A 12,792-nucleotide genomic window follows, 5' to 3' on the forward strand; every position below is an offset into this window, starting at 1 on the left:
TTTTAGCAAGCTGTGCGTTGAATTTTCACCGCACAAGGAGTCCAGTTGCAAGGGAGAAGTCTTTTTGGTCCTGAGACTTCAGGGAACAGGAGGCAAGCTCTATCCAAGCCCTTGAAGAGCACTTCTTCACCAAAGCCAGAGAGCAGCAAGGCAGCAAGGCAACAGCAAGGCAGCAGTCCTTCACAGAAAGCAGTCAGATGAGTCCTTTGAGCAGCCAGGCAGTTCTTCTTGGCAGGATGCAGATTCTGGTTACAAGTTTCTTCTCCAGGAAGTGTCTGAGTTGGAAGGGGCAGAGGCCCTGTTTAAATACCCAAATGTGCCTTTGAAGTGAAGGAGACTTCAAAGAGTGGCTTAGAAGTGCACCAGGTCCCCAATCCTGTCTGCCAGGGTCCAGTAGGAGTGTGGCAGTCCTTTGTGTGAGAGCAGGCCCTCCACCCTCCTAGCCCAGGAAGACTCATTCAAACTACAGATGTATGCAAGTGAGGCTGAGTATCCTGTGTTTGGGGAGTGTCTTAGTGAATGCACAAGGAGCTCTCAACTAAACCCAGCCAGTCGTGGATTGTAAGGCACAGAAAGATTTAAGTGCAGAGAAATGCTCACTTTGTAAAAGTGACATTTCTATAATAGTAATATTAAATCCAACTTCACCAGTCAGCAGGATTTTATATCACCATTCTGGCCATACTAAATATGACCTTCCTACTCCTTTCAGACCAGCAGCTACCACTCAAAAAAGGACAGCCCCAATGTTAGCCTATGAAGGGGGCAGGCCTCACAGAAGTGTAAAAACAAATTTGGGAGTTTTACACTACCAGGACATGTAAACTACATAGGTACATGTCCTGCCTTTTGCCTACACAGCACCCTGCCCTATGGATTACCTAGGGCATACCTTAAGGGTGTCTTATATGTAGAAAAAGGGAGTTTTAGGCTTGGCAAGCACTTTTAAATGCCAAGTCGAATTGGCAGTGAAACTGCACACACCGGCTTTGCAATGGCAGGCCTGAGACAAGGTTAAGGGGCTACTTAAGTGGGTGGCACAACCAGTGCTGCATGCCCACTAGTAGCATTTAATCTACAAGCCCTGGGCAAATATAGTGCACGGTACTAGGGACTTAGAAGTAAATTAAATAGTCCAATTGGGTATGTTACCATGTTTAAAGGGGGAGAGCATATGTACTTTAGCACTGGTTAGCAGTGGTAAAGTGCGCAGAGTCTAAAAACCAGCAGAAACAGTGTCCAAAAAGTTGAGGGAGGCAGGCAAAAAATTAGGGGTGACCACCCTTAGGCTGTCAGGTCTAACAATAACCAAATAAGACCACTTATGTTTAGGATTCTAAACATTCTATATTCATCTTCTAAAGAGACTATGGGCTTCTGGATTCGTCTTCTTTTTGAGGCTCTGACTGAAGTACTGAGGAAATCTGCTATTTAAAGAGACTTCTATTGAGCAGCAGTTTAAAAGACTGAACACTTTTTTCAGAACAAGCAATTAGATTTTGTAGAACTCCTGGGCAGAACATCTGAAGAAACTGGACACAGTTTTACATAGCATGCACTTCCCGTCTTCTACTGACTATTTCTCATTGTTTGACTAACAAGCTATCTGAATGAAGTTCAGATTCGGACATCAAACATCTTTAAACTCCTCGGCATAGATCACTTTTTTGGCGCATCCAGGATGCATAATCATATTTTGCATTTGGTTAGCTATGCAAAGTCGATTTGCATGGCTTTGCTTGGTCTAGAAAATACAAAGTAACACAATGCAGTGCATAGTGCTGTCTTGCATTACTTTCCAGCATGTAAATGTTACATGAGTGGAGCGTCGGTGCTCCCATGCATCCACCCATGTATTTTGATGCAAACAGAGATTTAAAAAGACTTGTAAACCTAGGTTTGTAACAAGAAAGCCGACAAAGGCTTCTGGAGGAGAAATGTCTTTATTTCTCCTTGTTTCTTCAACTTTTCATGTGTGTTGCATTATGCAGCTCACATACAGAGAGAAAATAGCCTGTAAGGATTATTTTAGCACAGAAAGGTGTCCCTTCCTGCACAAAAATAATCCTATCTGTAACACAAGTACCCTAACACCATAGAACGAGGTGCCTGTGTTGGTGCTTGTCAGCCCCAAGTGCGGCAATGCAGGGAGAGAGTTGAAAAGCACAATTTCTTAGTAGATTAAGCGCTGTTCAGCTCTCTCCTGTTCACATGTGAACTTTTAATAAATACGCCCCCTCATATCTCAGATGACATCCCTTCTCTACATTTAGGTTTTCTAGGATCAACTGATCTAAACTGCCCTCTTCCGTCCTCCCCTTTAGACCTCGAGTGCCAAATTCATAGAAATGTCTCTTGATTCAGCACTTCATGTCAAAACAAACACTGACACAACATGTTAGTCCAGAGTTTCTCATCTCTGATGCCTTGGCAGGAAAAAACTCCATATTCCTGTCTTTAATTTCTATTCTGCCCTGCCGTCCAAGCAATTACTATTTGCAGATTTCCTTGATGAATAACATCTAGTTGCTTCCTGTTCACTTCAAAGCTACCTTTCGCTCCTCTTAGTTGTTGGCTGCTTCTAATGTAAAGCAATTTGACTTTAACTCACAAACCTTAGAAGATCTAGACGAGGCCCGTCTTTTGTGATGCATCATACAATTACTTTCAAAACACTTAAATTACCAAAGTCGTTTCATGGCATCTGATCTCAGATGGGTCCTCCAAATACAGTAAAATTACAGATGCACAAACTCTCCGGTACAAGAAAAAGAAAATCTCCCTGCAAAATCTCTCATCAGCAGTCCCCAGGAACGTCTTCCTCCTGATCTACTCTCAATCCGACAAACCTGTTAGGATCTCCTAATCTCGAGTTTCTGCATCTGGTGCTTAATCACTTTAGATGCAAAGCCCCATAGTTAAGCCTTAAACATATTTTTACTTTGCAGCACATGCTGAAATTACCACTACTTTTGCAGCCAATTGCTACTACCTTTCCTCTAATTTTCCATTGTTATTCCATTTCCTCCTTTACTTACTAAGAGCATCATCTAAGGAGCCTCCATAGCCTCCTATTTGGTAGTATTTCTATGTGAACCATTTAAACTGTTAAATGTTTTGCTATAAGAATAGCAATACCCAACACATTAACACACAATTCTCACGGAGACTCAGAATTAGATGAGCTGTATACAGGCCAAAATAAATAGTACTTGTTCATGACTTGTCCCATCCATCAGTTTGCCTCCATTAGAACACAAGAACATCTTCCCTCTGAAATGTTTTTAAGACAGAAAAATAAAACGTTCATTAGAACCATCCTTTAACTTCTATTCTGCCACATTCATCCATTGGCAGCCCAGTGCTTAATTTGAGCCGGTTTTTGTCATAGTTCCACCGGCGTTCATTTTTGGAGACTGGCACTTATTTTTCCACATCAGACACTGACCGCAAGCAAGAGAGGGAAAAACAGAAAATGGAGAAAGGAGCTGGAAGCGAAAGATAGAAAAAACGCCCAAAAAGGGTAAGAAGAAACCTGCAGGAGAGAGATAAAGAGGGTCCGGGGTGTCTGAGAGTGGAAGGAAGAGCCCTGAGGTCAGTTAGAGACTAGCAGCTTTGGCATTTAGTGCGCCCACGTTTTAATGCACCAGTCGTGGTTTTCGAAGCAGAGCTTCACTCATTCTATTACAAATTAAGCACTGGCTGGACACACGGAGCGCTTACTTCCCATTTAACGGCATGGAGGGTTCTCTGTCATGTTTTCCACTTTTTTCATTTCCCGATAACATTGAAAGCAGTTTTTTTCTAAATACGTAATGCCAACATCTGATTCGTTTCTTATTGTATTTTCTCCTTCTGGCCAGGGTGGGACATGTACGCTCTTAACATTTAACTGTATTGTTTTTTCATATTGTTGACATACTACATACATTTTCTCTGAAGACATTTTCACTGCCAGAGATAAGCAGCCAGAAATGTGTGAATAATTTTGCATAGAAACAAGATTAATTATGTGGGTCAGATTTATGTGCCCATTGGGGGAGTTCATTCAAAACGTATTGCCATACTGAGGCCACCATCTCCCATAACTTATCACAATTCATAGACTCTCCCTGCTCTGAAAGAAATGGCACTCCAGTTCGTTTCAACACTTGCCGATCTCGCACATCTCCCTGTTTCTCTGATTTATAAAAACCCTTCAAAAAAGTATTATTTTTTGTGAAAATAAAAGACTTTGAACTTCAAGTTTGATGGAAAAACTAGTATATCACATTAAGGAAGTGAAATAGCAGGCCACAGATAAACTTGCATCAGTGTTCTGACAAAAGTTAATCAGCATTGCATCTCTGCACTGGACAGTAGGAGACTCATCCCAAATAGTACTAGCTGCCACAAGCATTTCAGGCAAGGGATTATAATCACATAAAGTGTGAATCAATTACCTTGTACTTGGATACAAATTAAAGCTTTATAAATAATTCTCCTCCAGTCATACCATGACGAGAGTGATGCTGTGCAAAGTGTTTCAAAGCATGTCAACTCTGCATTAATTATATTTTATAATAATTAGATGCTTCAGTATCTTAGTGTCAGTTGAGTAGCCAATTCTGGCTTATAAACAATGAGTGTGACAGCAGATAGCAGTAGTCACATAAAACGTGTGCTCAGAGAATTCTGTCTCGTCTCAGAGCAAGTAGCCATGGCATCGAATGTGCACCAATGGACAGAAGTATGGCTTAAAGTCAAGGACTGCTCTATGCTCATGACAGCACATGTATTTGTGTTGGGCAAATGTGGTCATGATGGGCATACATACATTAGGACTGGATTTCAAACTTCTCTGGGGCTTTAGAAGATGATTCAATTCTCATAAGAATAAGTTTGTGAAAACTGTATTATTTTTCTAAACAAATTGATGATTGAGCCACATTTATAACATGAGGTGTATAATGGCCACCTTATTTTAAATTAATGGTCCAAATACCAAAGGAATTCTCATATTGTTGCCTAAGACTACTCTTAGTCTGATTTGCATTTTAAGTTACCCGAGAAAATACAAGTTCCAAAAACCGATTGTATCTTACTGCAAGACAGTTAGTAGGAATAGTTTTGTTGATAATGGCAGTGCTGAAGGATTTTGTAGTACAAGGGACATGGGATAACAAATACTATGTGGTTTGAGCCCAATACAGAAAAATAAATCTATGGGCGGAAATTTAGAAAGAAATAGATTTAAACTTACACCTATTTGTGGAAATGTGTGGAAATGTAAAACTGTAAAATGAAACCACGAAGTTATTGCAAGTAATTTTATGGGTACATTCTAAGGATACATCCTCCACATATAGCTATACATACTGTAGATAGAGGTCTCAGCCTAATCTATGTAGACTTACAAATTGAAAAGAAGAAAGAAACAGGATTCACCTGAGGGAGGAAATACACACCTGACATGCATTACTTTCCTGGGCTACGCTGGTTACCCTTCTGCTGTGAACTTTTGTGGAGCCAAACAGTATCTAAAGCTGTCTTGTGGGCTATGTATGTGTCGGTGTGTTTGGAACATGCAGTGTGTTATGTGTGTCTTTAAGTGTATGTAGAACAGTCTTACATTTGAGATAAGTGGTGTTTTGATTTTTTATAGTGAATTAACAATGTACATATGTATGATTTTCTATGTATGCACATGCTATATTTACAGGGTTGTAATCCCACTTTTAGAGTTGTGATAAGAAATAAATGGTTCCAATGAGTTGCTCTTTTTTCTCCATGACAATGCGACTCTTACGGTTTGGTGTAAATTTATTTCAGTGTAACAATATTAGCAACCCTGGTGCAGGTGAAAAATGCACAACACATTTGCAAAAGCTATCACTGTAAAAATTGTTCTCCTCTTACAATTCTGGAAAAAGAAGACGTAATGCAACTTCGGCCCCTCCTTAGACACAATCTTACATTAAATAATTTGCATTTTTATTGAGTCTTAGCACAGTCACAAAGGCGGCAGAACCCTCACATAAACAATGGTAAAATATTGTGCTTCTCCACACTCTAACTGGAAGAGTGCTTGCTGTCTGCCACTGGTTGTTTTAATGAGGATTGCTTTTGATAATAAATTAACATCCCCGGTGATACCCGCCCACAGTACTAAAGCAGCATTTTGAGAGGACAGCAATTTTACTTTTTTTCTGAGCAGCTCCGAGGCTGCATAGAATGAAAAGAGACGACTTAATGTAATCATGCTTAAACTCACGTGAATGTTTTTTCTCTCAGAGACCTAGGCATCTGATAACATGTTATGATGTTGCATTACAGTTAAAATCTTGTACAAAATGTATCATGTATTCAGAACTTTCTTTGTTTAAACTTGCCCTCTGGGCAGAAATTGTTCCTGTCTCACGGTTTTCTTGTTTCCTGATTGGCTGATCTAATACTTTATCTGAAGAAATTGTTAACAATTATGTATCATTGTATTTCATATCAAAGTGTCCCGGGGAAAGGGCAGAGGAGAACGATTCTCACTCACAGACTTCTCAGACTTGCTCATTATTTCTAAAGAGGCTGATACTTTACTTCTTATGAGTTTGATAGCTTCACTTGCTAGACTGACTCTTGTTCCTTTTTGCTACTTTATATTACATTGCTTGATACTCTCTAACTCCTATGATTTTCTATTGCTGAGCCTTGAATGTTTTTCTTCAAGAAACTCTTCAGCAGTTACTTGACTTCAAGGTACTTTCCTGATTTAGAATTATAGAATAAGGAACAGAATATGGCACATGCTTTATGCTATGTTCTGTAATTTATGCTTGATTAATAAAGAAAACAATCTGAGAACTAATGATTAAATAAAACTTCTAAAATGTAACTACAACTTTCATTAATGACTCCTGAAATGTACTAAGTTCATGAAAATTTGTTGTGACTTTGGAACTGCAGTTTCTCTATCACCCGCTCATTGCAAAGCTCCCCATCTGGGTATCCTAATAGTTGTGAAGATTTTATAAATTTAGGATTCTCCGCGCTCCCAATTGTCAGTGCTGAAAAGCAGAATTAAGACACGCCTAATTGGACTCATTTGCGGGTTTCATTTTATGACATGCTAGTTTGGGTGGTTAATGCTACTGCTGCTTATTATAATGTTCAAATCAATAAGGTATCTACTCTGCTTTTTTATCTTGATTTAATTTACGAAATGAAAGTAATCGCATATTATTTATTAAACTCAGTATTGGATGCTGTTTCATTGTGTAATGGTTAGAACGCTAAGTTAAGACTCAGCCTCTGCTACAGTTTTGGCCTGATGTTTGAAGTAGTTGAAAGACTAGAGCAGCACTATCTTCCCACCTTAGAGAGTGGTAAATAGATGATTGTCACATGAACACCCAAAACATGTGCTGCTTTTGGCTTAAAATGAATTCGCATTTGTTGACATACATAAAGTACACAACAGAACATATTAACATATACAAAGCAGCATAAAACACAATTAAAACATTACACTTTACCTCAAAACAAAATAATAGCAAAAAACGCAGCACAAAAACTGCACTACACACCAACAAAATCACATTGCAATAATGCAGCACAAAACGCATTAGTACAAAAAAATAACAGAACATATCACTACCTCAACTAAGGGAAATGCGCCTGCACCGCAGTGGGGGGGCACGGCCCGTTAGGAGGCGGGGCCTACAAGGCCCTGGGGCACTCCCCCCTTTCATTTCGCCGGGGGTGCTTGAGGTCGGCCGGGTTTCCACCCTGACGCCTCGTGAGGCTTTAGGGCAGAAGTCAGTCCTGCGGGGGCATGGCGTGGGGCCGACGTTCGCTGTGGGCTGGTTCCGGCTGCCGCATACTGGTGGGGGGCTATTTAAAGGCACCCCCAAAAAGGCTAGTCCTTCTTTTTCTGTGTGCGGCGGCCGGGGCTGATTGGTGTTTGGAGGGGGGGGGGGCGGAACCCGAAACTGGAGGACAAGGTACTGTGTAGTCAGGGTAACCGTCCCTCCTACGGATACAGGTGAGACATGGGTCACCTGTGTGGTCCAAATGGTGGTTCAGGACAGGAAGGGATCCTGTCAGATTGGTTATGCTCACATATGGTCACAAGAATTTCTCAGTAACATGTAAATAAAAATGTTTTCTTTATTGACTAACCTTGCTATACTTGCTATTGATGTTTGGCTTGTTGAAGTTATGAGTTGTTTTGAAATATGTCTTTTTAAAAATAAAAGAAACTTCTTCCAACGAGAAAAGCTTGTTGCTTCGTGTATTCCTGGTGGGGGGAGTGTGGGCTGTTTTGGAGGCCTCCGGATCCTAATGCCACACATCAAATATGCACAGATGTTCTTACAACAGGTTACTACCACGAGAATCCTGTTTTGTCAACACGGTGATTAAAGATGTTTGGAGCAAGCACTATCCTAATTTACCACCAAGGACATGAAATAGCACCAGTCAAGAATGTTTCACGATTCGGCACACTACGTGCTACCTAAATTCTGCTTGCTCTATTTACACTAAGTGCAATACAAAACACTCTGTAGCATTGGGACATTAGTATAGATTTGTGAAAAAACTTTAACGCTTCTTGTTTTGCACTTTTGATCTCACCAAGTGGGAACATTATGTTATGCAAAAAGTATGCCTTTTTCTGCCTCTGGAATCCCACTATCTCTTTCCATTTCTCATCAGAACTCAGTTAAACTCTCCAACTTTTTGTCTGACCCCTTCAAAGCTGGATTGCAAAACACTCTCTATTTTGGTCAATGACACCAAAACTGTGCAGGAAAGGAACCCTGATTAGCATTTCCGCCAAAGCGTTTTATTGCAAGCATCCCAGTGCAAACGCAGGTCACTTGGCAACAGCTCTCAGCATTGAAAGGATGCTGGTGATGGCACACACGGATCATAATGTCACAACTGACCGAAGCCATCTGCAGCATGTAACTATTATTTATGCGGTTACTATCGACTACTAGACTCCTTTGAAAGGACTTCATAGGCGTTTTGTCTATTCAATGGTTTCTTGCATGTATTTCTTGTCACAATTAAGCACGTTTTATGTAAAAAATGATGAAAACATTACATACATTTCCATGAATATATGCGAACAGATAAAACTTGCTACTTGAAAAGCTAAGGGGCCCAGTACTCAAGCAACTTGCTGAAGAATTTCGGAAATTTGGTCCCACATTGTAACCTTTGTGTTTGGAGCAACCTCCAGTTTCGCAAAACTTCACAAACAATTCTAGGAGTAGGCCAGACACATCTTCACAGAATTACTCACATGCATAAACATTTCAAAATGTGTTTATAGGACGTATAAGTGCATTTCTGCTGTTTAACTTTTTTTCTATCTACGCTGTCATTTCCCTGCATTTTCAGGTTGGGAAATATCTGCAAAAGGTTTGTGAATACCCACACTTTGCAGGCTGCTCCAAACCTATTGCAGGTGATTCCACATTGGGACGTACAAAGGCCAGTTCTCTGCACAGACTTACATTAAATGACACAATTTTGACTGCATTTTAGTGGATGCTAATGTATTAATGAGGGGAAATCCCCAAAGACCCGTAAGTATTTTGTTGTAGTGAATGCTTTAATTTGCATTACACTTAAATGTTCTAAATTGCTTTTTGAATTTGAGACCATGCTGAATAATGGAGGTTTGATAGAAGCACTTTTGTTATAATGTGGTAAGTCCGTACACTGTTTCTGGGACTTAAATTTAAAATTCATGTTCAATATCATTTTTTAAAATATATTCTACTGGTGCTTTCATCAGGTTACAAAACTAACACTTCAACAAATGATGAGACCATGGCAATCCCTTGAAGAGTCTTCGATTGTAGTATCAGGACTCTGCACGCATCTCAGCCTTCATCTGTACCATGTGATATTTTTTATGACACATAGCAACACATGCAACACATTTGAACAAAAGTGATGTGCCATTCCAAAGAGTATGAATGTTCGTCTCCTACAACCACTGCCCATCCTTCCATGTCCGTGAAGTATCCTCTGAAGGGTGTCAGTTATGCTTCCAAATTTTCAATATCATCCCCAATTTTTTCGGGAAATCCCTTCCCTCTTGTACCTCCACGTACTATTCCATTCTTTTACTCCAAGTGTGACTCCGTGGGCATATGTTGCTCCCCCATATTCTTGTTACATCTCTTTGTACACCCTTATTCCTATGGAGCACACAACTAGTCTGTTTTTCTGCTACCTTCCCAATCACAAGTATTAGAACTTCCTGAGTAGTAAGTAACGCCTCAGTGGAAGCAACACCTAATCCAAGGAAGTCGTTCCATTGCAGAAGTGGGTGAATAACAGAAGCTCACAAGCCCTCCAAGACCGTTATTCTATATGTGTCTTGAAGCATTCAGTAGGAATGGCAAGTGAGAATGACACAGGCACAGGTGGAGTGGAGCATACTATGTGTACCTGTGTAGACTGGTTGTGTTTCTGGTGGTGAGTTTCCCTTTGGGATTGTGGGGAGAGGTATATGAAGCTGGGGGTTCTAGCATCTCCTTTGTATCAGCTAGTAAAAGAAGAACATTTTCACAAGTCATGCATGACAGCTATAAAGACATATGTTTTCACCACCTACAGGAAGACAAATGAGAAACTAAAAGAACTGACAAACTTCTCAAATTGAAAACAGTACAGCACTTGACCTACCTTGCCAATAAAAGCTGCCTGGTCCACCAACTACCAGGTCCCCGTCCTAAAGTGAGGTAGTAGAAAAATAAAGATTCAAAATGCTGTTTTAAAAGTAATCTGAATTAATATATTTTTATGTTCCATATTTTTAAGAAGTATTTGTATATCTCAACCAAAAAAAGTAGTCAGTTAAACGAGTCCATAACCGTCACTAGAACTAACAGTCAAACGGCTTAAGTACTTGAAAACAAGGCACAGACAGCTTCACTTGTGAATTTAGCAGTTGTGATGAGTCAAAACAACTGTTTAGCGTAAAATTTGTTAAAAAAACAATTGTGCATCTTATTTTTTTAGATAAAGTGTGTTGCACTAAAAGAATAGGTACATATTGTAATTCTGCATTGGTGGTTAAGATCCCTCAGATGTATAATTGTGATTGTTCCACTTAGCACAAAGGCCTACAGGTTTCACATGGCCCTTGATATCTGGATAGCAGACAATGGGGGTCATTCTGACCCTGGCGGCCGGTGGCCGCCAGGGCCACCGACCACGGGAGCACCGCCAACAGGCTGGCGGTGCTCCCACGAGCATTCTGACCGCTGCGGTTCAGCCGCGGTCAGAAGCGGAAAGTCGGCGGTCCCCCGCCGACTTTCCGCTGCTCGGGGGAATCCTCCATGGCGGCGGAGCACGCTCCGCCGCCATGGGGATTCTGACACCCCCTACCGCCATCCTGTTCATGGCGGGAAACCCGCCATGAACAGGATGGCGGTAGGGGGTGCCGCGGGGCCCCTGGTGGCCCCTGCAGTGCCCATGCCAATGGCATGGGCACTGCAGGGGCCCCCGTAAGAGGGCCCCGCAAAGTATTTCAGTGTCTGCTTTGCAGACACTGAAATACGTGACGGGTGCAACTGCACCCGTCGCACCCCTGCAACTACGCCGGCTCAATTCTGAGCCGGCGTCCTCGTTGCAGGGGTATTTCCTCTGGGCCGGCGGGCGCTCTTTTGGAGAGCGCCCGCCGGCCCAGAGGAAATGTTTGAATGGCCGCTGCGGTCTTCTGACCGCGGTGCGGTCATTTGGCGGCGGTACCTTGGCGGACGGCCTCCGCCGTCCGCCAAGGTCAGAATCAGGGCCAATGTCAGGTACATCTAAATGACACTAATGACCTTTAGAAAAGACACTGTCCGGACCCACCAGATGTCCTTGAGAATGAATGTAAAAAATGTGGGAGCCGACCAACAACTGAGGCACCCTGCAATTTATGAGACATTGATTAGCAGCTTAATGTCCGATACATCTAAATGGCACCTCTGCCAAAATATGTCGGTCGTCAATGTTGGCACTTGATTAGTAAACTACATCCAACAATTCAAAGATTAGAGGAGAAAGCTACCAGCTTATCGTGTCACACGTTGCTGCAACATAAGGCAGTGCATAATTGTGTTGACGGTCGCTAGTAGCCAGCACCAGCATTCATCTTTGGAAACTTGGACTTTTTTTACATCATCAAATTTTGACCCAGGATAAGAGAGAGAATGCCAGAAAAGAGAAGAAGGAGGAAGAGAGGAGGAAGAGAAATACAGGAAGACAGTGACAATTGGAGAAAGCAGGTATGAACAAGAACCTAAAAGAAACTGATAACGAAACAGGAAGTGGAGGGTGGCGAAAGAATGAAGCATAAGGTGTATTACGGCTAGGCAGCGATGGCGTCAGGCGTGCCTCAGCATTTTTCGGCACCAGGTTCTTATGAAAAACGTTGGTCTGCTACACTATAAGCACTGAAATAAGGTACATCAAATAACTCAACTGCTGATCCGCCAACTGGGACACATACAGAGTGAAATTTTCATTACTAAAAGCTGGCATCAATCCAGAGTCCAAGGAGCTCGTATGTTCACAGGTGGCAACACAGTGTTGAAGCTAAATTGTGCCCAATTCCCCAACAATCTTTCTCAATAGGACTGCTTAAGTTTAGTTTTTCACCAATGGTTGTATCTGAGCCAACCTTTAAACACAAAGAACAATGGCGAGTCCTGCAGAGAGAAAGTTTTCAAAAGTTGCAGTGTCACTATTTTGAGGAAGTACAAAATCTACATAGGATGGTACCTCAAATTCAGAGACTGTACAAAT

General features: G+C 41.5%; 1 protein-coding gene across 1 annotated transcript in view; it reads right to left on the reverse strand.

The window, feature by feature from the left end:
• ITGA8 (integrin subunit alpha 8) overlaps positions 1-12,792 on the reverse strand; it is a 550,523-nt gene that overhangs the window by 381,140 nt on the left and 156,591 nt on the right. Inside the window, exon 6 of the mRNA XM_069211593.1 lies at positions 10,684-10,729. Coding sequence (XP_069067694.1) covers positions 10,684-10,729 — 46 coding nt within the window. The remainder of the gene's footprint in view (positions 1-10,683; positions 10,730-12,792) is intronic.

Source organism: Pleurodeles waltl, chromosome 10 (genome assembly GCF_031143425.1).
Source record: "Pleurodeles waltl isolate 20211129_DDA chromosome 10, aPleWal1.hap1.20221129, whole genome shotgun sequence".
NCBI lineage: Eukaryota > Metazoa > Chordata > Amphibia > Caudata > Salamandridae > Pleurodeles > Pleurodeles waltl.